Source organism: Rhipicephalus sanguineus, chromosome 11, assembly GCF_013339695.2.
Source record: "Rhipicephalus sanguineus isolate Rsan-2018 chromosome 11, BIME_Rsan_1.4, whole genome shotgun sequence".
In the NCBI taxonomy this organism is placed as follows: Eukaryota; Metazoa; Arthropoda; class Arachnida; order Ixodida; family Ixodidae; genus Rhipicephalus; species Rhipicephalus sanguineus.
This window is the reverse complement of record NC_051186.1, coordinates 78,619,142-78,645,360: the sequence shown is the minus strand read 5'-3', so window position 1 is coordinate 78,645,360 and position 26,219 is coordinate 78,619,142. Positions and strand designations below refer to the sequence as shown.

The 26,219-nt window shown below is 46.3% G+C and overlaps 1 protein-coding gene across 3 annotated transcripts in view; it reads left to right on the top strand.

Moving 5' to 3' along the window:
- The first annotated feature begins 10,797 nt into the window (after positions 1–10,797).
- The window catches only part of LOC119374780 (medium-chain acyl-CoA ligase ACSF2, mitochondrial), an 86,729-nt gene continuing 71,307 nt past the window's right edge, over positions 10,798–26,219 (top strand). Inside the window, exons 1-2 of one of the 3 annotated variants that reach the window (XM_049411285.1) lie at positions 10,798–11,142; positions 20,723–20,903. In XM_049411285.1, coding sequence (XP_049267242.1) covers positions 11,048–11,142; positions 20,723–20,903 — 276 coding nt within the window. In that variant the 5' untranslated portion in view covers positions 10,798–11,047. The remainder of the gene's footprint in view (positions 11,143–20,722; positions 20,904–26,219) is intronic. The other 2 variants (XM_037644963.2, XM_049411284.1) reach the window with 2 other exon arrangements.

Here is a 26,219-nt window from a genome sequence, read left to right as displayed (position 1 = left end):
ACGCTCATGATGTGGTGGCTGCCGTTTCGCTAGCTTGGCATATATTGGTATGGGGTGACATGACTCTATGACGAACATAAATGGCAGGTCGAAACGTGAAAATCATGAAATGCAAGTCATCTATGGAATGATTTAAATGCCACGCTCATGGTGCTCTCACGGCCGTTTCGCTAGTGTGATATATACCAAAATCGGTGTGCCGCAACATGACTGTATGACGAACATAAATGAAACATCGCAACATCAAAATTATGAAAAGCATGTCATGTACGACATGACTTACATGCCGTGCTCATGGTACGCTCGCGGCCATTTCGCTGGCGTGATATTAAAGAAAGTTTGTATGGCTTGACATGAGTCTATGCCAAATGTAATGCAGGTGGTAACATGAAATCATGTCATGCATGTCATGTACAGCATCATTTACATGCCACGCTCATGGTGCGCTCGCGCTTCTTTCGTTAACCTGATATGTATCAAAATAGGTATAGTGTGACTTCAGTGTACACAGAACGTAAATGGCGGGTTCCAACATGGACATCATGATATGCATGTCAGGTATGGCGTGATTTACGTGCCACGGTGTTGGTGCTCTTGAGGCTATTTCGTTAGTTTGATATATACCAAAATTGGTATGGCGAGACAAGAGTGTATGACAAAGATAAGTGACAGGTCGTAAAACTCAAATCATGGCACGTATGCCATGTACGGCATGGCTTAGATGACGCGGCCTTGGGGCGCTCGTGGCCATTTCATTCGCTGAATATATTTCAAAACTGGTATGGCGAGGCATGACTGCGTGACGAACATAAATTACAGGTGGTAACTTAAAAATCAGCATGATTTACGTGCCACGCTCATGCTGCGCTTGTGTCCTGCGTGCCTTTATTTGCCTCAAAAACACACAATGTGGTGTATGCACCTCCTCGCCGACTGCTTCGCATTACATCGATTCTCACAATGCATAGGATCTGCCGAATTTCTTTCTTTACTCAGTAACGCCGTCGATGCCGGCACTGCTTTGTCTGCAACACGGGGCTCCATCGCTTTAAGATTTACAAAGTCTGTTCTCACCGTGCCTGGGTTGATATAGACCGTGAATCACCTGTGGCGCATACCAGCATACAACGGGCAGTTTAATGCGGCTGTGTGCCACACATGACTAGTGGCAAGGGTTTTCATGACGTATGCGACAAGCAAGTCACGTTATAGATGTCATAGTCTGTGAATCGGGTTCGTCATGCACTAATATCTCCTCCGATGCGAAATTCGCTATATACTAAGCTAAGGAGACGAGCATGAGGGCGCCGAGATGTAGGCGGCTAGATAGATAGATAGATAGATAGATAGATAGATAGATAGATAGATAGATAGATAGATAGATAGATAGATAGATAGATAGATAGATAGATAGATAGATAGATAGATAGATAGATAGACAGATAGACAGATAGACAGATAGACAGATAGATAGATAGATAGATAGATAGATAGATAGATAGATAGATAGATAGATAGATAGATAGATAGATAGATAGATAGATAGATAGATAGATAGATAGATAGATAGATAGATAGATAGATAGATAGATAGATAGATATGCTCAAAGTGCCTTTGGATTGGTAAGAAATGCTCCGCATTTAAAATATTAGTGCCCAGGGGTCACAAAAATGCGGCAAAAAACAGATCATGCGCAGGAGCAGTAATGTATAGTCAAACTACATTGCTGCAGTGATTTGTTGTAAAATTTCCTTTGTTGTAAATATTTTTTATTCACATAGCCTAAAGGCGATTGACTAGTATTACATAGAAGAGGAGGGTCTCAGTAAAAATAGGGCGGGAGGGTGCGGGAGTTACAGTGAACAGATGCAACACAGCCGTTAACAGTGACATCAGCGAAGCAGACAATACATGAACACTCGCGTATACGGAAAATTTTACAAAATTGTAGGCATAAGGACTAAGATAGAAATATCAAGCGATATTAAGCGAACCATGTAGAATTCGTACAAACGTGTCGTTCTTTATAAAAGAGACGACAGCGTGTGGTACGTTATTTCAATGACGCATGCCACAAAACAGTGGGAGGTTATTCAAAAGATTACTACGCGCATACTGAGCAACAGCTTTGAAAGGGGGATCTAGGCGCGGGAAGATGCGATGAGCAGGCTGTGCGTAAGGAGTAGCAAATGACGAATGATTATGATAGAACTTGTGAAAGTGGGACAACAGTGCCAGCAGCTTCATCGCGAACCATTCGGCTCGCAATAAAGCAGGTTGAGTTCCTCACGAAAAAAAAAAAACTAGATTTATCGCCGAGGTATGCGGAGTCATTCGTTGCACAGGTCGTTCACTGTGGATGGGCCCATTGCGAACGAGTTTAATGTCAATTCATGACTGCAGGTATGCGTTACGCTTACTCTAACGGTTTAGACCCATAGAAGACATGCATAACGACTTTTGCTCTCGTCGCCGTCATACGGTTCTTCTTTTGTATTGTTGTCTTTTGTTTTATCGCAAAAGAGCATTCAAGACTCATCTACGGGTAGAATGACAGCTGTATTGCACTCAGAACTTCGACACGCTGTCTTGCTCACTGAACCGGTTAAGGTATCACTTTTCCACCTGCCGCAATCGGTGCACGATAGCTCTCTCGTCTTACAGTCATACATCATTCACGATTCAGCAGTATATTTTACGCCCTATTGCTGCACAATAAGGGCACCTGTACACTGGGCGTCCCATGAGCAAAGAGTGAGACCTGATATCTTCTCCACGTGGCCGGTGTCACTATTGATCTTTTTACTATATAGAATATTTTTTTTCTCCCTTATTTTTAGTGATCGCTGCGCATATGCATAATGCAAGAGCAAAATCGAACTTCTAGTTCGAACTTTCTCCGTGGTCATTTCCGTGTACTGCTGGCCATGCTGCTGCTGCTGGCTCCTGCTGCCTAACACAAGAAACATACGGGCAAGCGCTTCCAGTCTTGCGTTCCCTTCTGCTCTCCTAATTACCTACCGCCTTCGACATACAGCTTACACTTCGGCTTCTGTTACAGCCTAGCTAAGCAAGGCCTCTCAGACAAGTCCATTCAGGAATGATCGTCCGCATGCTGGACGTCGTACCCCGTTTAGCAGAAGGAAAAGGCCCAGGAAGGCACATCGGCTGGTGTGCATTGGAGAATTGTTTGAAAGGCGAATATAAAGACTGCAGGCTTTGCTCTACATATAATTCAATAGGATCCATTGCATCTGAAGAATTAACTGTTTCTTGAGTGCTGCAAGGACGCCATGTTGCCTCTTTTGTCAGCGATCGTAACAATACAAAGTTTTATGGCGCTAGCCCCTAGAGACATTAGTTCCTTGCGGAGCACCCCAGATTCACCACACAGTGGGGTTGTCCGTAAGCTCAGGAAAACGCCAACCGAAAATAAAGTAACCCAAAAAAGGCGGCGTTATGGGCCTTATATGGTAGATACGATATAGGAGCACAGGCTTACTACAAAAAAGGGCCAATTAACCATCCCAATTATTAATCAAGATTAACTGACAGGCAAAAGCTCTACATCGAAACTAAGGAAACGAACAGATTGGTTCGCCCTAAGTGAACGTAGGAGATCGACGTAGGGTGGGCCCGCAGTACCTAAGCATAGAGCTACGTAACACACGTCGAATATTAATGAGCACTAATTAAGGGCTTCATTAGAACGTAAAAACCACCATAGTAGTTTGCGACCTAAGAATAAATATAAGCTCCGCCAACGAGGCCACAATGCGCCTTTTTTGCATGCCTCCGCGCTGCAAAGCAACTATTATAGCTCAGAAAATACCGGCGAGTGTGGTGATACTTATGCGATGTGCATGGTGCATACGAGCGATGCAAGAAACACGCGGCGCGTCGCAACTTGCCGCTGCTGAAACGACTGTAGTACGTGATAAACACTCCGAGCGCCTGCCGCATCGGTATACTTCAAAAGTGACACAATCACAAGCGTCTGCTGCATCGAACGACGGCTGCCGAGGGTGACAAACCCTGTTATGCGGCCGCATCGCTTAGTGTTTTGTTGTTTTCTTTTTTTGTGTGTGTTTCATTGGCGCCCGCCGTCGCGACGCGTCGCAAGGAGGCTCGTGCGAGTGTTTACGACAAAAACCGACCACGAGACGTGCGAGTTCCACATGTTGCTGGCCGAACTTCTTGCATAGTTTCCACAGCGTTTCACCTGATGTATGAAGCGGAATATCGAACGCTATCGTAGCGTTCCAACGCGGCCTTGAATGAGCATATCGTCGCGCGGGATCTACATGGCCTCACCTGAAGAACAAGGAAACAACGAAGAAATCCTTAGTCAAAACTGTGCCGAAACGTAGGAGCGAAATATAATGCCCTGAAAGGGCCGGCAGCTTCGTTGTCCGGTGGTCATCACGGCTTCGAGCTGGCTGGAATTTTGTATAGCGTGAACGATATTCCGGTATACGCAAAGGGGTGTACGGATTACGAAATACCGGGTTACCGGACGATCGTATCGACAAATTGTGACGCTTCGTGCAACCACAAATATAGACATGTTTGTTGTTCACCGAGTGTTCTTGAGGGGAAAAAAAATAGTGAGAACAGCCCCCTCAACACTCTCGCCAACAAAGAAGACGAGCATTCTCTCCTCCTCCCCACCTGGTCCTTGAAAGAAGTTGAGGAGTGCACCTCGACACCTCCACTGTCACTCGCCCTGAAGAAGGAAGCGAGTTGATTCCGAAACGTCGGGAAATAAACCCCTTTTTTTTGGGGGGGGGGGGGGGGGGCTTTTGGAAACTTTGACTTCGAGAATGGCGCCAAAGCCGCGTGAGAACGCATTGTGTGCGCGCCGCAGTCAGAAACTATCTTTGTTGTCTTGATCGTATCTTATCAACAGCGTTGAAAAACATACAATGCCAGCTGAGCCTGTTTTCTTTTGTCTGACAACAGCCGTCCACCAAAAGAGTCGCTCTTTGGTTGTTTTGTTTGTGGGCAGTGGCGGAAATCCAGAAAAAGCACAAGGGGGGACACACTCCTGGCCATGGCGGCCATTTTGTTGTTATAAATATAGGTTTTATATTTAATTATATAAAATTTAATATCATGCCTGAAATAAAATTTAAAAAAAAGAAACGAGTATGGGTTCACCCCTCACGTAATTGCATTATTTGTGCTATTGAGTGATCTTGAAAACCGATCGAATGGTAGTTGCAATTTCAATACAGCTTTATACCGCTCTAGAGTATTAAACACAGGTACACACGTACTACGAAATAAACCGGCGGTAAAAAAGCTAAGAGCGCTGTACTTCACTGTCAAGCAATTGAAATGTGTTTGAAAAATAAACCTCAAGAGGGGGACACCTGCAAGGGGCGTCCCCCCCCCCAGACTGACCACAAGGGGAGTCAGGACCCCCTGAGCCCCCCCCCCTCCATGATTTACGCCAGTATTGTGGGGCTTAGTGTGCCAAAGCGAGTGAGACTATGGAAGACGCCTTAGTGGAGGGCTCTGAATAATTTCGTCCACCTGGTGTTATTTAACGTGCACTGACATTGCAAAGTACACGGGCCTCTAGCATTTTGCCTGCATCGAAATGTTACTGCTCCGGCGAGGATTGAAGCCTCTCTTTCATCCATCGACTTGGCCAGGGCTCCCAAAGAGTTGCGGTACAGTCGAAGCAAGAGATTGTATACGAAGCGAATTATTAAAACAGGCGCTATAATATGTTTTTAACCATCCAGTAAAAAACTGTTGCAGCGCCGTGTGTGTCTTTTTTCCTTCGTCTTGTGTTTAAAAAAGCGCTGTTTCATATTTTTTTACAAAAGAGCTGTTGCACTGTAGCAAGCAAGAGTGAAAAGAATTTCACAAGCTTTTGGTTAGATCCCCGACGAACAGTTTACGAAGAGAAACAAAGGATGTATCTTGGTCGACAAGAAACTGCTGGCGACGACAGCAAACATGATCGCCCGCAGACATTCTGAGGCGCAGTAGGTGGTCCGCTGTTTACAGTTTAACTGATCATTCTGGGTTCGTAGAACTAGCATATCTGGAGGATAGAGAAGATATATTGACGGGAGGAAGTCAGGCTTCCCAAACACAAGCGATAAGCCAGTGTAAAGAGAACGGCAGCCATGCACGCGAAAACATGGTGGGGTACTGGCGACAGTACTTTTACAGTGTCTTTGTCACCTCTCTCTCTCTCCCTCTATCGCTCTCTGGTTTGAATACTATCCTTCTGTGTTTCCGCACCCAAAGTGAGTAACTGGCCGTTGAGGACATGAGGCGAAAAGCGGGTTTAAGTGGTGATAGGGAAATCACGCTCGCTCAGGCGACACCACTGATCCCGAGTAACCACTTTCTCGGAAGGTGGCTGCTCGGGATTGAATTTCCGGCCTCGTCTGCCATCGCTATCGCCCTTGAAAACGTCCTGCCGGCACATTCATAGGCCTTTCGCGCTGCCATCTGGACGCTGCCGCGCGTGTCTCGTTAGGACGCGTCGCATGTCAATCACAGTGCAGATTTTAGCAAATATCGGTCGTGGAAAAGTATTTTCGTGTTGCCAACCCCAATAAAAGTAAAATAATTGCTCGAACACACCTGCGTAAGCGAGCAGGTCGCAATCGGCAATGCTGTTTCGACGAGTGCAATGCGGAGCTTGTAATTGATGTACCTTTTAGTCACGATGCGAGTCATTAGATGAGCGTCTCGATTTCTGACGTTATTTGATCGATCAAACAAGCATTCGCTTATGTAGTGCTCTACGCTCGGTGTTGTCAACGGATAAACCCATGGTTTTTTAGTGCTTGCAAAGTACACGCACTAAGAAACAAGCATGAAATCTAATCCGTTACCTAAATAAAGAGGACAACCTTTTACTTGGTCGACATGTCGCTCAACATGCGGGCAACGCGGGAGCCAGTGCATTTGCCTGCCTTTTGTAAATGGCAGTTGCTGTCAAAGGAAATGTACACAGATCCTAAATAAAAAAGTTACAAGTACTAGGAAGCTTTAAGATCGAGTAGTGGGATCTCTGTCCAAACAACTTGTAAATCTTTTAAAAGAGTGATAAACTACTTATAAAACTTTATCTTATCTGGGTTCCAAATTTAGCAGTCACTGTCGCCAGATCTATGCTAACGTTTATTCACCTAAACAGCATGTATAGTCTAGTGGGATGCTAGACTACACATGTACCTCTTTTTTTGCCTCCTGTCAAGGCCAGAACCCTTCATGCACCCTCCCCTTTTTGTTCGGGCGTAGCCAGAAATTTCATGTGCGCGCCACTTTAAGCGGTATTCACACGGGGGACAAATCCTCGGGGGATAAAGGCGGAGCTTAGTGACGTCATCTCGCCACAAATATCCCACACTCACGCGGACGAGGCGAACGGAGAGGAGACCAGTGTTACCAGACTACTCCGATGGCTTGTACCGCCGGTTTCACCAGCTGCTGACGACGAGCTGCAGACGACCAGCCACTGAACACCCATTGCCGCTCTCTGCAGGAGCAAGGGCAAAAACCTGGCCAAACAAGAGCCCGAAATTTCGTTATATCCCCCACCGACGGGGGATCGTTTGTCCTGTCGGGGAAAAGGTCCCCGTGTCCTCCGACGAGAAGCGGGGGTTGAGGGTGGGGGGGAGGGGTCGCGCCCACTCACTAATCCGTGACGTCGTGGTCACGTGATCCGCCATCCCCCCGTGTCCCCCGCGGATTTCTCCCTCGTGTGAATACCCCTTTAGGAGGCCCGGCTTGTAGTCCATCCGTAGATTTCATGTGGCGTGAGCACGCTCAAAATGGGTGGTCACTGCAGGTATAAAACAAGACTAGCGCAATTCTCAAATCCGGGTTAGGATAAACGAGCAAGGTCTAAAATAATGTAATTAACAGGAATAACCAAGAAGTAATCGCAATAATTAACTTAAAATCACTAAAAGCGCTTCGGAAACATGCTGCCACCCGCGCCGCGCAAGGGGGTCTTCTGAACCCATTTATGTTCGTTCGTGTGTGTGTTTACGTGTGCTGGTATGTATGCACACATACGAAATGTAACACTTTCGGTCGGAGCTCGGATTTCCCTAATCACCCCCTGCCTGCGCCACTGATTACTGTACTCCAACACTGACCCGTCATCAGTCGTGCCAACCTCTCTATCCTCAATAGCTTCATACTCCCTTTCCTTCTTTCTTCTTTTGTTTCTTTTTCTCTTTCCTTCTTTCTTCTCTCTTCTTTCTACTCAAGCTTGCTCTTCGAAACTTTTGAAATGAAGGAAAGTGAGCCAGGTGTGCATGAACACGCTGCTGAGGAAGACACTTGCTGACTTGACGAAGGCAGGTCCACTTGTCGAAACGTGGGACCCAGGTACACTATCTGTTCAACGATTTCTGATCAGTCCATGCCTCCGCATTCCCCTGGACTTCCATCGTGTTTGATTCTCTTACAAGGGCACTCACTGTAGGGCACCTCTAAAAAACGCAAATCCTAAACGAGCAAGAGTGACACTTCCCAGTCCGCCTTTTCACGATGACTTTGCGCATGCGTCCTTCGCTTTACACAAAATGTCGCGAGGCGTCTCTTCATCGCGGAGGCTTTCGTCCTGGCGATACCGGTTGTCCCGGCTCCTACCAAAGCCCTACTACAACGGCAGAAAGCCGCACGGGAAGATGTCAAAGGCGGATTGATGTGCCTCGCGAAGCCAGGGACATCGCGAGGTCCCTGCAACTGAGTGGGGCGAGAAATGGCACCTACCATAGAGTCGTTTGTAAACCTGTCTAATGGTAAATGTCTGAGTATTCTGTTAGTAAAGTAGGCACGGACAATATTTACTAAACTATTTCGTTTCTTAGTGGCTTGTTTATGAGATACTCAGCATCAGCATTGCCCTAGTAATTCCTTAGTAACGTCAAACTTTGTTGCATTGGTTATGCATATTAATAAGGAAGCGGTGAAGTTTCAGTTGAAAGTCAACGCTTATCCATGCCGTGCTCTTCGGTTTTTGTCGCCGTGTGAAGAAATCCCGCTGTTTCCTCATTACTAAACGTTCCCTCTCCAGTAATTCTATAACGTAGAAACTTTCAATGAATATGGGTCAGCTTGAAAACTTTCCTGAAAGATTGTCGGTAGTCTCGCAGATACGAAGTGCCAGTTTTTAATGAAGAACGTAGCATTCATGAAAAAAAGATCTAAATCACTGCTTGCACAGGTACGCGTCTAGCGAGCAACGATGACACGTAGTGTTTCACATTTTTCAAATATTAAAAAAGGCAGCTACCTCTTAGCGAGCACATGCGTTCGAGTCCGTATCCGCAACAGTGTAGTGTTTTTTAGCGCGTAAATTGTAAAAAGAAAAAAAAAATTGGTACATCTTTCACGAAAGACGGTAGTCAACCGCGAAATGAACTCACGAAGGCGAAGATTTCCACATTTGGCCCCTGAACCACTGTCAGCCCATTTAGAAAATGCAAACGAGCTCATGCTGGAAGGTTATTTGTGAAGTAAAAGAGTAGGCATGGACAATAGCATGCGCAAGGAGCTATTTCTTCGCAAGTTGGCTAGGGCGTCACTTTTAAAGGGAAAGTATCACTTTCAACCCAACGTTCTGTCACTTATTTTTAAAGGGGTACTGACACAATATTTCGCGGCCGAGATAGCCTGCGGGGTCGATTCCGGTGAACATGCGTATACCATCTGCAATATACCAACAGCGAATATAGGTTGGAAGTTATTTGAAATGAATTTTGACATTTGCGTGAGCGATCAACATCCTCGCGCTACTGACACCCTAAAAGGGGACCCTTGGGGACTCCCTACTTCCTTCACGTGACCACGATGCAATAAGTTATGATGACGTCATAGCCGCCATGTTTTTTGCCGAGTTCGCTCCAGCGCGTAATTTGTGGAAATTACGCGCTGTTGGATTCGCTCCAGCAGCCTACTTCTCGGCGGCTGCTCGCGAACCGCGCGGAAGTGCGTCACAGTTCTGTGTGCTGACGTGATGGATCGAGCGCTGCACCCGCATTGTGGTGATAGTTGCACCCAGAGGCTTGTCGTTTCTGATACCGAAACTGACACTGGTCGGTAATGAGGAGCGTGTAATTACTTATCTATCGCGCGCCGCAGCAAACGATGCGCCGTGTTATGATTAACGAGCCCCCAGCAACACATTGTAGCAAAAAAACGCGAGGCCAAAATTTTTGTGTCAGTACCCCTTTAACAACCTCCATACACACCCTCTTTCAGCATTTGCACTGTTTAACGATCGAGAAAGAAAAAAAACTAATGACACGCAGGCTAACCGCGCATTTTTCGGCACCACAGAGACAACTCTTCGTAATTAACAAACTGTCAGCTCAACGAGTTCGAGACGGACTGTCGAGGTCTTCGCTGTCACTCGAGCCGCCTAACACGGACGTTCATTGATCTGCTTGTCAGTCGTATACAATGAAGTAACAGCAAATTTCTTTTAATATAATAAAAGAGGTACGGACTACAGACCCACAGAAGGACTGTAGCATATTTGCTTCCACGTTCATCGGAGCTGCGGCAGTTCGTACGCCGCTCAACCCCAGTGTCACTCGACAAAGCATCATTCATGAGTCAGCGACTGCCTTTCGGTGAACCTTGGCCGCAGTCCAAGCCCGCGTACTCCGACTGCTCTCCCGGCCACGTGATATCAGCGGCTATCGGCGTTTACACGACAGCCCCCGCGAAGACCACCGCCCACAATCTCACTTTCTTGCCGTCAACGGTTCGCGCAGCGACGGAATGTGCCGAGACTGACTCCAGCATTCGAACGAACTGCGTCGGCAGCGTGCGGCAGTTCGTGTTGCGGAATTGATTCGAACTCACCAAACTGCCAGCGCTCACGTGTGTTTGTCACAAGCGTGTGTCCAAAGCTTCACAAGAGTGCACCTGCACACCCTGCCGTGGGCATTGTTTAGGAGTTTCCTATAGGTTCGTGACACCGTCATTGCCATCCATAAGAATTTGACAGTTAGTGTTTGTGTCAGACAGGGAGTTCAAAGACCACGGCGAGCAATGGTGCTTCCCATCCCAGCGATGCGCCGTTTTCCATTGACGCTACTGAAAACAGCACAGCGCCGAGGACTCTGCCTGTGTCGACCGCTTAGCAGGTGAGTGCCGTTGACAATTACGTTAGAGATGACATCATGGGAAGAAATAGACGTGCCAATGCACATACCATCTCTTCATAGGTGAAGGTAAGGTTAAGTGCAGCAAGACCTTCGTCGGATTTCAGCAATTTTAATAATACCGGGCCCATTATCACAATAAACGTCTCGCGATATGAAGGCATCTAAACCAATGAAGATGATGGAAATAACATTAGCGAAGCCGGCTGGTCGATGTCAAATAGCACTTCCCAAAGGAAAACATTGGTAATTTGCCAACGGGGGCTTCATTTAAAGTTAGCAGAATTTCAAAAATGCCATACAACATAAATCTTGACACTCTCTCGCATTATACAAATCGCTTTGTTCTGCTTACACTGCAACTGAAAATAGAAAAACTGAAATACTTGGGGAAAACTATGTGGCGCTTCTTAGAGCATAATTTTAATACTCCGCTGAATAAGTTAATTACCTTAGCTTAATTATGCGAAATTTTTAAGAAGCACTTGAGGGCCAACAGTGCTTTGTTACGTTGTCGAGGGGATTCAGAAACTACCGATTCAATCTGCAGTGACAATGTACAGTACATGCTGTGTGGCGATCTTTCTCGGTGTAAAAAGAAATCCCGCGAAATATGAAATAAAACCACGAAATCTCGCTCATACACCATCGTGCGGCAAAGCTCTCAGTAGTGCTTACATAGAAAGAACCGTGCGCACGGAACGTGGCGAAGTGAATCGGCGCGGCCTCACGCACTCGCTTCATAGTGGGCAGTTTTAGAGCATGGTAGGCAAAGCTCTGCGTTAGCGTTTGTTGTCAATGCGCATGCGTCATACGCTATCTTCTTGCGGACGGCCCCCGTTACGTGACGGAAATGCCGGGCGTTCGCAACAAACGCTGTCTTTGCATACGCTGTTCTAAAACTGCCTATTGTTCGAGCACCCTCCAGGGCGGCACGTGGATGATACAAGAGTCGCCATATCCTTCGTAACCGAATACCGCGCTCAATGTTCTTTCGTTGGAAGCGTGGTTGAAATCGCTGCAACACGATATTGCGCTAATGAAGTTGCGTGGTTTTGTTTCATGTATCGTGGGATTTCTGTAAACGCGGAAAAATATTGCTACCCATTAGGTGCGTTGCCACGAAAAAGTGGATAGACCTGTTTTTTTTTTAATCCCCTCTGCAACGTAACGAACCATTCTTGGCCCTCAAATGAACATTAATTTTTCTAGTAATTTATCTTAGTAATTAACTAAATAAGCTCGGTATAAACATATCTTCAGCCGCGTCACATGACGGTGGATAATACGACGTTGGATTCGCCCAGCTGAGTTCAACCAACTTTTTTTTCTTTTTAAAGCCTTGGTTCAAGTTTCTTGAAGCAGACTTGCACAACAAAAGATGTAAATAAACAGCCAAAATGTAAATTCCCGCGTGTGTCTAGAAAATTGACTATTTCTTCTACTTATCAATTTAAGAAAACTTGGAGGACGTTTAAGCTTCGGCTTCAAGAGTGGAAAGCGATAGCTTTATCGGGCGCCTTATTCGCTTGCCATTCTTTGCTTCTCGGCTTGTTCTTATTGCAATTACTTTCGAGAAGTGCCCACTGCGCCATAATTCATCATTATGCGAAGCAGCGAAGTAGTCACTACGCGTCTGCAAGGGAATTAATACGCGCGTCTACGCTGCCACGCAGATGCACACTTTGTTGATGCTGTGGCTCGTGATGATGATCCCGACGAATTAAGAATAAGCCCTTCGTAAGGGGTGGGCAGCTTTAAACCACTCACTGCTTAAAGGGGTACTGACACAATATTTCGCGGCCGAGATAGCCTGCGGGATCGATTCTGATGAACATGCGTATATCATCTGCAAAATACCAACAGCGAATATAGCTTGGAAGTTATTTTAAATTAATTTTGAAGTTTGCGTGAGCGACCGACATCCTCGCGCTACTGACACCCTCAAAGGGAACCCTTAGGGACCCCCTACTTCCCTCACGTGACCACGCTGCAAGAAGTTATGATGACGTCATAGTCAGCCATGTTTTTTTTGCCGCGTTCGCTCCAGCAGCCTACTTCTCGGCGGCTGCTCGCGAACTGCGCGGAAGTGCGTCACAGTTCTGTGTGCTGACGTGGTCGAGCACTGCGCCCGCTAGGTGGTGATAGTTGCACCCGGAGGCTTGTCGTTCTTGAAACCGAAACTGACACTGGTCGGTAATGAGGGGACTAATTAATTATCTGTCGCGCGCTGCAGCAAACGATGTGTCGTGTTATGACTAACAGGCCCCCAGAAACACATTGCAGCAAAAAAAAAAACGCGAGGCCAAAATTTTTGTGTCAGTACCCCTTTAAGCAATTCACATGGTATGACGCCTGGTGATATTCTGAGCTTCTGCCATGCAACATACGTGCGTTGACGCAACTCCTGGATTTGCAGGCAAAGAGGAAAATTTCGGTGTATTGACAAAACTGTAAAAATAGTGGTATAGAAATATAGAACTTATGTTAATTTTCAGCAAGCGTGTCACAAAGTTGCAATTTACAAACATAAAAAAACGGCAGGAAGGTGAAGATGGAAACTTGCGATGAAAAAAATTGGTAAACAGTGGGTGTACTTATCTTCTTCACAGCTGGAACTGATTTCCTTCAAGGCTGGAACTGAAATTAGTTTCAGCCTTGAAGAAGACAAGTCCACTTGTCGAAACGTCGGCTCGAGTACCCATCCACTGTTTACCAATTTACAAAGATAAGTAACAAGGGGAAACCCTCGCTGAGCTCAAAAGTGTTATGTCGGCATTCAGATAAGAAGTCACAAGGGAATGGGAAAGGTCCTACGGACATGCCGAGGGCCACATAATACTGCCCCGCGGGCCGCAGGTTGCCGGCCCCTGCTCTTAAGTATATTCGCAGTGTTCTTTACTGCTCCTATAGCTCTGAGTCTACGTTAAAATTGTGCATCTTAGCAAGCGCAACGGAACAAACACAGAAGAACATGTAAACAGGACGGGCGCTAGCGCCCGTTAACATGTCTTTTTCTTCTGTGTTCGTTTGTTGCGCTTGCTAAGATGCACAAGTTTCACGCCCACCATCTAGGCCAAATTTCTGCGTTGAAAAGCACCTGCTTTTTTAATTAGCTGAATTGGCACAAGCTCAGTGTTATTCTTGCGTGTTCAAATTAATAGCGCATTAGATTTAAAATTATAATTTTGAGTGGTTTTCCTTGACGTAACCACTTTTACTAAAGTCGGACACAACTGAACAAGGCCGGACAGCCCCGCCCAGATCAAGGAAGGGCATTAGCCGGCTGCCTCTGCGACTGGAGAAATAGTCCCGCGCAAAAAATGTTCTCGTGCTTTAAAATGCGTATACTTTCTGGTTTTCACAATACATTTTGAAGATTGATTTAGTCGAGCTTTCATAATGACAACATCACGGTACATACCTGATCGCGTGAGAAAAATTACGCCACGTCTTCTATACAGCACGGTGTGTCGACCGCTACGGTGCGACATTGACGGTCCCAGACTGTCGGGTTAGGGAGCCAACCACCCGGGATTCTTTTGAGGTGAACCTAAATATAAGTACACGGCTGTTCTCGTGCTTAGCCTCCATCGAAATTCAGCCTTCGTAGCCGGGGATCCAGTCGGCTTTCACGAGCTTCGCAGCGCGGCACTTTACCTGTTTATCTGCCACGGCGATTCAAAGAACAGTGCCACGTGGCTTCTGTGCTGGCTTACAGGCACACGCAACATCTACTACTCGTTTCTTATACTTAAAACCACTCACCTTCTAAGCTGCCGCGGCGGGTGAGCTGGAAATAAATCAGTTGCGATTTCTTAAGAACTAACTGTAGCCATGCATTTATCGAAACCACTACAAACCTGAGGAGGGAAGAAGAGGCAGGAAACGTACAAAACTCTTGCCTCAGGCTTGAAGCTGTCCACGGTCGAAGAAATGTTGAGGGACAAAATTAAGCACGTGACGGCATAAGACTGGAGGAAAAGCTTTCTGGACGTAGCGTACCTGCACAGGCAAAGTATATATTTGATTGTCTTGGAGCGAACAAATCCTGCCCGTCGCCATCCAACTGGATGAAGATGAACTGCAGAAAGCTAGTGAAGTGCGAGCTGCCCGGCATTGAGCCCCTCGACGAAGCATAACGGCTTTTTGCTAACTCTTTGACTGCCGAAGACCAGTTGGGCTCGTCCACCCTGAAACAAGCATTTGGGGGCGCCGCAGTTAAGCTGTGTTCTCTTTGGCTTCTGCGTTCTCTTTGGCTTCAACAGATGACGCAGCAAAAAAGCCGGCAGATCCCACGCATTGTGGGAATCGATGTAATGCGAAGCAGCAAGCAAAGAGCTGCATACATCGTCTTGTATGTCATTGAGGAAAATGCGTGTCATGGTTTTCATGTTAACTCCTGTTATTTATGTTCGTCACACAGTAACGTGGCGCAATACCAACTTCGGGGTCGATCAAATTAGAGGAACGGCCGCCAGCGCACCATGATTGTGGCACGTAAGTCATGCTGTACATGACATGTGTGTCATGACTTTCATGTTAACTCGTGTTATTTATGTTCGTCACGCAGTCACGTCGCCAGATACCAATTTTTGTTTATATAAAGCTAGCGAAACGGCCGCCAGCGCACCATGAGCGTGGCACGTAAATCATGCTGTACATGACATGCGTGTCATGATTTTCATGTTAACTCCTGTTATTTATATTCGTCACACAGTCACGTCGCAAGATACTAATTTTGGTGTATATAAAGCTAGCGAAACGGCCGCCAGCGCACCATGAGCGTGGCACGTAAGTCATGTTGTACATGACATGCGTGTCAGGATTTTCATAATAACTCCTGTTATTTATGTTCGTCACGCAGTCACGTCGCCAGATACCAATTTTTGTTTATATAAAGCTAGCGAAACGGCCGCCAGCGCACCATGAGCGTGGCACGTAAATCATGCTGTACATGACATGCGTGTCATGATTTTCATGTTAACTCCTGTTATTTATATTCGTCACACAGTCACGTCGCAAGATACCAATTTTGGTGTATATAAAGCTAGCGAAACGGCCGCCAGCGCACCATGAGCGTGGCACGTAAGTCATGCTGTACATGACATGCGTGTCACGATTTTCATAATAACTCCTGTTATTTATGTTCGTCACACAGTCACGTCGCCAGATCCCAATTTTTGTTTATTTTTGTTTATATAAAGCTAGCGATCCGGCCGCCAGCGCACCATGTGTGTGGCACATAAGTCATGCTGTACATGACATGCGTGTGATGATTTTCATGTTAACTCGTGTTCTTTATGTTCGTTACACAGTCACGTCACAAGATACGAATTGTGGTGTATATAAAGCTAGCGAAACGGCCGCCAGTGCCCCATGAGCGTGGCACGTAAGTCATGCTGTACATGACATGCGTGTCATGATTTTCATGTTAACTCGTGTTTTTATGTTTGTCACACAGTCACGTCGCGCAAGACCAATTTCGGGGTAGGTCAAGCTAGCGAAACGGCCGCCAGCGCCCCATGTGCGTGGCACATAAGTCATGCTGTACATGACATGCGTGTCATGATTTTCATGTTAACTCGTGTTCTTTATGTTCGTTACACAGTCACGTCACAAGATACGAATTGTGGTGTATATAAAGCTAGCGAAACGGCCGCCAGCGCCCCATGAGCGTGACACGTAAGTCATGCTGTACATGACATGCGTGTCATGATTTTCATGCTATGACTTGTCATTTATGTTTGTCATACAGTCATATTATGCCATACCAATTTTGGTGCACATTCGATTAACCAAGCGACCAGGAGAGCACAAAGTCGTAGGCGGATAGATAGATAGATAGATAGATAGATAGATAGATAGATAGATAGATAGATAGATAGATAGATAGATAGATAGATAGATAGATAGATAGATAGATAGATAGATAGATAGATAGATAGATAGATAGATAGATAGATAGATAGATACGCTCAAAGTCGCAGAAGTTCGCTAAGAAATGCTTCGCATTTAAAAAAAATTTTTTAACGCGCTCAAACAATCCATTTTTTTTTAGAAAGGACTTGATTCTGGTAACCAGAATTAGAAAATGGCGTCTTCCTGTGCGCGAGCGGCGCGCGCGCACTGGAAACAGCTTCGTTAAAGGGCCCCTCACCAAGTTTGAGAATTTTGAGCTGACGAGCGCAATGCACGCACTGGGCGTTCACGATCACGTCTGCCAAAATTTGCAACGCTACGCGCCGCGTAAATGGGTCAAATTTCAAGCTGAACGCTTCTTGCCCTTCCTCTCGCGGCCGCGCGCCCAGAGAATGAGGGCATGACGTACATGAGAAAATGGCCCTACGTAGATGGTAGTACTGTGACGTCGCTCCTCTACGTAGACGACTGTGCTCTGACGTCGCCAACAGTAACACGTGACACTGCGATAATTATTTGACACGACGTGTAGTTTGTGAAATTTGTTGCTTGAATAGATGAATAAAACTTCAGAGCAATAATAAAACACACAAACAGAATGTGTGCATTTTCTTCTTTAATTTTTACTGCGAATTGCAGCGAAATTCGAGACTAATCTTCCTCTGTTTCACACGCGTTCGTGTTCTCGCGCTTTGCGCATCGTGCAGACGCCACCCTTTACAACGAGACTAATTTTATAGTGCATTCCAGCGCTCTTAGACTCATTTATCCTCCCGCGTTTAATTGGATGTTTTTTTTCTCTTTCCTACCTTCTATTTCTCGTCTTTCTATTCCCCTTCCCCGACCCCCCAGTGTAGGGTAGCCAACCGGAAGTGTTTCTGGTTAACCTCCCTGCCTTCTCCTTTTTCTGTTTCCTTCCTTATGCGGCACACCGCTAGTCTCGCGTCCGTACAAATGTTGCAGCTTTCTTGCTCAGTAATAGAGTGAAAGCCAAGTGATCGGCGAGGGCGCAATCGGCATAACTTGCACAGATGAAGCGCAAAGAACGCCGCCACAACACCGCTCGCGTCTCGGGGGCTCGGGCTGGTTCGGGCACGTCATGCGCTCGTGACATTTTGTGCGCATGACGTGTTCATGCGTATGCGTTATGTGATCCTCCTGCTCGCGTGCCGAAGAGGGCAGGGAAGGGATTTGGCTTGCGAAGGCTACACGGCGCGCGGGGCGAGCGGCAAGGGTTTGCAGCTCGCCTCTTCGCATCATGGTTTCGTGCCGCTACAAATTATTGTTTTTCTCAGCTTCTAACGGACCGATTAGAAAAATTCTTGTAGCGTAAGGCTCTTTATTGGTCTCGCAACAACTTCCCATGTCGCAACAACTTCCCACAACAACTTCCCATAACTAAAATTCGTTATTTCACCTGGTGAGGGGCCCTTTAAGAAAAAAAGAATGCGCTTGTTTGGCGAAATTATGCGAAAGAAAGGATGATTTCAGTTATCCTGCGAGCATTGCGGCGAATACACATAGCAGCATAGTTTCTCCAAAACATCGGATTCGGACGACGACTGCGCCTCGACGTAGCGGCAGTGGACGCTGTTAGGCGTAAGCACATACTCACCGGTGCGTCCAACGTTTGTTTTCACGGACTCGCTTGTCCCTGCGATTTATTTTTTAAATCTCAAACAAACATTTTTCTGCACCGAAGACTGGTTAGGTTAGTGCACTTTCCGTGGTGCTTTCCAGTGAAGCTAAGCCTCTGCATATTTTCAAAATAAAAATATTTCGCGTTGATCTTGCGGATCAAGTGCCTTTGAATATATTTTTTTAGTTTGAGGACACGTTGAATAAAAATAGGCAAATTAAAAAACTCGGTATTTTTGCATCGTTTTCGGCCAGAAAGCTCGGTACGAAAAGGGTTAATGAAACACATGTTCTCATTAGGGCTGCCAAGATCGTTTTGGTTGGGATGATCACCGAGCATCCATACCGTGACCTCTCATATAAATAGGTCGTTAATTTGGTAGCAAACTTATTAACGCAATCTCAGTTCCTCAAAAGCAATGTCCTCGCAAATCATAATCAGTTTAGATGATGGCATAGGAACACGCTCACATGCGGTAAAATCTCAACGACAATACAATTATTAGCACAAAATAATTTTGTAGGACCCAAGACGTTCATTCAAGCAGGTAGCGTCGATCTTGGAGGGCCATACAATGAAATATCATTGTTCAACGCAAAAATCACAAACTCCATTTGCGGTCTACATGCAAGAGCACATTCATCTGGCTGCATAGTTTATTTTGGTTATCTGGCTCAGACAAGTTGTACGCAAACGAGAACATACATAAAACATCACTAGTTTAGTAAGGACAAAAATGCTCATTCAGACCGCCAATCTCGAGCTTTAAGAGAACTATAGTGAAATAACAGCAGCTGACCTCAAGTTGACCACCAATGGTGGCTGCCTGCATGCTAGAATGGCAATTAAAGCACTCATGTTGGAGCCATGCTAAAGTATTACACCCCCTAAAGGCCAATAAACGCTGCAAGGCGATAAGAAAAGTGCAGAGGTGTCGTTAGCTGGGCTAGTGACGCAGTGCGTCGTCAGCTCACATTGTTTCGCACCACATCCAGTGCTGATTTTACTGGGCACTTGAAACAAAGAATAGCAATGGCAGCCCACTGAGATGCCTCCGTTGCCTGTTTCAATGAAGTTGTGCCACCACTATCAATCTTTACAACCCGTTAATATCATTGCGAACGCTGCTTCAAGATATCGTAAGCATTAGCGCTGCTGAAGGCTTGCAGACACGTTCGAGCCATAGCGAAGCGTTACACGCCCCTAAATGCACCCAAGCGATAACAAAACACATTGTCCGCTGAGCTTGCTCCACATCAGTCGATGTTAATTTCATTAAGGCACTTGAAACGCATGTAAAATGGCAATGCAAGCACGCTGGCAGGCTCCGGTTGGCGGTTTCAGTGTATTCATGCTGCGTATGCTATGTTTGGGGGCTTCTTGTAAGAATACTGTCAATGTGAAGAACCAGAATTTTCGTTCGGGTAGCCACCGTCTGGCTGGAGAGGATCCATTGTGATAGCAATAGTCAAGGAATGCATGAAAGGCACCGTTGTAACCATCTGCACCTCAATAAGCAGTCATCTCGTGGCCATGGGCAGCCGTCGCTTAATTTGTTTATCTGAGCCAGAAAAGTAGCACGAATACGAATGAAATTACTAACCCTGAATAAATTTGGACGACGTCGATCCGTCCCGTAACGACTGTCTCAAAGCTAAACCACGCCTCATCTGCAGCTCCTCACTGGTCGCCTCGCATAACATCAATTTCTCCAGCGCGTGGGATCTGCCGCACTTTTTTCCTATTTAAGATTACATTGGACATTTTCCCTTTGTTTTTGATTGTTATCGAGTGAGAAAATATGTCATGACTCTAAGCTATGCACTATCTTAACGCTGAAGCAGCAAATAGCCGTGCAAGTTGACACAGGGTAACGTCATACCGAGATCAGGTATAGCACAGTTTTTCAGCTTTAACTTTGTGTGCAAGGAAGCCTGGTGTACTGACGTAAATTTTGGGCATATTATGAAACGCTCATTGAAACGCTGCCTCACTTTACAGCTCATCGAACACGGAGACGAAAGTGCGCTCGAGCTACTGGAACCAGATATGCTCGAAGCCGCTATCTCCGCATACACTTGGCACTTACGTCGACACCGCTGCCGAAAGATTTGGCGACCGTGTTGGCTGGTCATTTCTGCAGGAAGGCAAGCACTGTACCTTCATCGACTTCAAACAGCAGGTGGGCACTTCAGTGGCTGTGTTGCCGGCTGTGGTAGAGTTGCAACAATTCCCACAATCGTATTGTCTCATCATTTCCCGTACTATAAGCAAGTGTCTTTAACAAAAATTTCACCACCCGAGTCTCCTGTACGAAGGCAAACAGCAACTGTGTACCCATTTTTCTTATTGTATCAGCCTGGGTCTCTCCGGGCATTTTGAAAGTATTCACGCGGCGGACCCTTCATTTGTTGTCCGCGAGAAGACACCATTCAGTCCTTTTTATACAGCGCGCACAACGAGACAAAGTTCTCCCCATCGCTTATCTGGTCGCAAGGGCAAAAAGCTAGAACATAGGTTGCGCAGCGTTTAATGAGCAGGTCGTGCAATTTCGGTAACCCGTAGACCAAGCCAGTTCTCACTCCAACATTACAGCGTTTCTACAAGAGCGCAATAAGATTACAGTATCGCAGCGTAAGATGTTTCTGCACGTTGTTCTCCAGCGCTTTGGAAGAAGCTGGTGGCTCAACAACAAGTAATTGTTTCTCTAAATGAAAGCACGCCAAGCCGTTCATAGAATGCACCACCGGAGTCGTGTATGAAATTCCACTAACTTGCGGCAAGGCGTATGTCGGCCAGACGAAAAAATGGGTTAATGAACGTGTGCGGGGACACGAGTTATCTTTGAAGGTAAAGATGGAGCACATTTGCCGGCCCACTGTAGTTCACACAGATGAGACCCGCGGTGGTTGGATAAGATTTTTATTCTGGGAAAAATTAAGGGCGCCACGGCTCGTACTTTGTTGGAGCCGTTTCACATCAAAACCCGGTGATCTTCATGTATTGGCGATACGTCACTGCTACTCTAGCGCACAGAAAGAAAGCTGTTTGATAGTACGCTGTGAATGGGGTGTTGCGCGTTCGATTTTTTGTGCGTGTGCACTGTGCATGTCCATGCGGATATATGTGGTTGTAACACAAAACGAATAAACAGTCGAAAGTTCGCGCTCCCGTTCCCCCCTTCCTTCGCTATTTGTTCGCGCTAAACGGCCATAATATTTATGATCTGCTGTGTACTGCTGTGAACGTATAGGGGTGCATCAATTACCTCTCATAACCTCCTATGTACTGGAGAGTGCGTCTGACCAGCTCTGTAAGGAGCCTGCGTGCACACGCTGCCATCGGTGGGCACAGGCTCCCTAACACGCGAGCTTTCACAAGATGAGTGGTCGAACAGTGTGCCGGCGGCGTAGGTGTATTGCAGTGCTATAGTTACTTGTAAGCGCCTATTGTGGCGGTAGCACCTATTACGTTCTTTGCGGAGCACCCCAGATCCACCACCGAGTGCGGTTGTCCCTAAATTCTAAGGAAAAAGCTCAAAGAAAAACAAAACAAAATAAAAAAGAGCTATTAACGGTTGTATTTGATGGATATGAGTGAGAAGCGTACGTTTCCTGCAAAGAAGAGCCAAATCACCGCCCGGATGCTTAAAGGGCCCCTCACCAGGTTTGACAATTTTGAGCTGACGAGCGCAATGCACGCACTGGGCGTTCACGATCACGTCTGCCAAAATTTGCAACGCTACGCGCCGCGGAAATGGGTCAAATTTCAAGGTGAACACTGCTTGCCCTTCCCCTCGCGGGCGCGCGCTTTAGAGAATGAGGGGATGACGTACATGAGAAAATGGCCCTACGTAGATGGTAGTACTGTGACGTCGCCCCTCTACGTAGACGACTGTGCTCTGACGTCGCCAACAGTAACACGTGACACTGCGATAATTATTTGACACGACGTGTAGTTTGTGAAATTTGTTGCTTGAATGAATGAATAAAACTTCAGAGCAATAATAAACCACACAAACAGAATGTGTGCGTTTTCTTTTTTAATTTTTACTGCGAAGTGCAGCGAGATTCGAGTCTAATCTCCCTCTGTTTCGCACGCGTTCGTGTTCTCGCGCTTTGCGCATCGTGCAGACGCCACCCTTTACAACGAAACTAATTTTCTAGTGCGTTCCAGCGCTCATTAGGCTCATTTATCCTCCCGCGTCTAACTAGATTTTCATGCGGCACACCGCTAGTCTCGCGTCCGTACAAATGTTGCAGCTTTCTTGCTCAGTAATAGAGTGAAAGCCAAGTGATCGGCGAGGGCGCATTCGGCATAACTTGCATAGATGAAGCGCAACGAACGCCGCCACACCACCGCTCGCGTCTCGGGGGCTCGGGATGGTTCGGGCACGTCATGCGCTCGTGACATTTTGTGCGCATGACGTGTTCATGCGTATGCGTTATGTGATCCTCCTGCTCGCGTGCCGAAGAGGGCAGGGAAGGGATTTGGCTTGCGAAGGCTACACGGGGCGAGCGGCAAGGGTTTGAAACTCGCCTCCTCGCATCATGGTTTCGCGCCGCTACAAATTATTGTTTTTAACACGAAAGTGTTTTATGCCGGGGTCCACCAAGACTTCAATGACGTATTTCCGTCACGGAAATGACGTCGAAAAAAGGTACACGAATAGATGGCAAAGAAAAAAAGGTTCCGTCACCGGGCATCGAACCCACGACTGCTCGACCCGCAACAACAGATGCCCGGCACGCTATCCACTGCGCCACGGTCACAGACTCAAGAGGCCTTACAAACGCGCCTTTTATATCTACCACTTTCCCGGTCGGTGGGTGGTGTTGCGCTCTGGGAGCGGTAAGGTAAAGTAAATCGTCATTACTATGGCCTCCGCGATTAGCACCTGCAACGCGTTACACGTCCGTTCCATTCGGCGCGTTTTCAATAGAAGTTCAATTTTGTCAATTCCTTAACACACCGCGAGGTGGCGATTGGCCAAAGCGTGGTAAAAGCGTCGGCCTCGCTCATAGCATCACGCTAATTCAAACCAAAACTACCTCTGCGACGCGCGCCTGCCACACCTGGCTGTAACACCGCGTTCCCCGCTCACGCGCTCGCCCCGAGAAAAGTCGCGGCAGGGCTACCGGAGCGGCACGACGCGCTTTGCGTTTCCCTCTAGTCCGGCCGTGCTGTTCAATCACATTTTGACAGGCCGCGGGATGGTGACCAAGTTCTGAGTCCAATATGCGACGCTCTTCTGGCATTCACACCTCCTTCTTTGATTACGCTTTCACCGCTGACTACTACAGCTACCACAAGGGCTTGTTTAATCATTTAACATGGACGTTAGTCGTCGGGATGGAGATGTACCACCAGTCATCAAAGTGGGTGCATATACGCTAAGCAGTGCCATTAGCTGCCAGACATCAATATACATTTTACAAGCTCCCCTTATATCCATGTACAGTAAACATTCAGTTACTTCTGTAAGGGAACTCTTTTACTTTCGTGTTATTCCGATTCCTATGATGGAGGGATCAACCATGTTTTTTCTCAGCTTCTAACGGACCGATTAGAAAAAATCTTGTAGCATAATGCTCTTTATTGGTCTCGCAACAACTTCCTATGTCTAACTAAAATTCGTTATGTCACCTGGTGAGGGGCCCTTTAAAGAAAATTAACTGAATGCTGATAGGTGTGCAACGAGTGTGCTAGTCTATAAATTAAAAAAAAAACTCCGGAAATAAATAACGTAAAATAGAAGACGTTAAGGGTTGCATATTTTAGCTAGGGTATAGAAACATAAGTTTACTACACAGAAGTGCCGATAAACAGCCCGGTTAATGTACAAAAATAAATTAAATGGCGATGGGTGCGCACCGAGTGGGATCGTGCATATATTCTTGCGGGCCACGAGCCTGAACGAAACTTTGTAAACTTGTGTGGCTGTATGTGTTATGCGTTTATCACTGTATATATCATAATCGTCACCCAGCACCTGGAGTAGCATGTCAGGCGAACAGCCAGGCAAACATCTCCATCTTTTCATTAAAATGTTTATCTCTCTCTCACTCTCTCTCCAAAAACCCCGAAAGAAAACAAAACATAAAAAAGAGGTGTTAAAGGATGAATATTACACATATCATTCAGTAGCCCAAGTTTAGGAGAGAGAAATGTCAATGAACTGCTCGGATAGCTCATGAAAAATAATTGAGTGATGATAGGTGCGCATCGATACTTCACAAACGAACATATTGGTTCGCCCTAAGTTACCATAATAAATCGACGTTTAATGGGTACGCAGTGCCTAAGCGTATGGCTATCTTGCGCCTCGCCAACCTCTTGCTCCGTCTCGCGCCGGCTCCGTGGTAATGGGCACTTCGCACTCTCCTCATATACTCCTCCTCATATGAACACTCTCCTCGTATACGCGCCAAACTCTAGGGGCTAGCGCCATTCGAGACATTTAGGTTAGCATTAAGCTCGCCTAAAATGTTTACATCCTCAGCTTTAATAAATAACGCAGTTTTATTAAAGTCAGCAAACATAATTTCCTGATGGTACTGAAGCGTTCTGTGAGTTGCACTCTAGAGAGTATGGAAATTCACAACATACGACCAATGTTCAGCGGGCCATGTCTACAAGTCTAAATTCAGATTTAGTGTGGGTTCTGGCGCTGAAATCAGAGAGCTGCGCTTATGTCGCGAGGAAAACGACAATGTGGGCAAAATCCGATGGATTCGTGCAATGAAAGAATGGTTGGCGACAAGCAGCAGGGAAAACAAAGCCGTATTGCGAGATGTTTTACTGTTTTTTAACCGCACGTACATGCCAAGCTATTCAACGCCGCTAGCGCATCATCATATCAGAGTCCTGCTTCACAACACAAAAAACAACATAAGCAATAACCACAAAACCAATGATGAAAGAAGCGACAATGAAGACACGTCATTCTACGGAGGCGTGTCACTTTAGTCCACGCGATGATGAATGAATATTGCACGGAGCTTGACATTCCATAGGTCGGCAAACAAATTGAGACTCACTCAAGAAATATATTTTGCTCTGAAGGCTCACTCGGACTCAGACTCACCAGAATTTTCCTTAACCGGACTTACTCGAACTCAGACTCACTAAACTTTTTCTCAACCGGACTCAGACTCACCAACATTTACTCAGCCGGACTCACTCAGACTCAGACTCACAGCTTGACCTGAGTCTGAGTGAGTCTGAGGGAGTCGACGCATGAGTCCGTTAGCGCAAAATTAGCTTTCTCGATCATGGTGCCAATTCTCGCTCTTTAACGCCAATATCTCACATAGTCGTAGCTCTACGATACGCCTTTTGATCTTGTACCTTCAAATACGTGTTATCAGTAGTTTCAATCCAGTAACGACACTTTTATGAAATACACGACTCAAATAACACATTTTATCAAGAACATCCCGTGAAAGAGTTTGGCGGGGGGTGGTCATGGCACCCACCACCCCCACCCATCAATTCA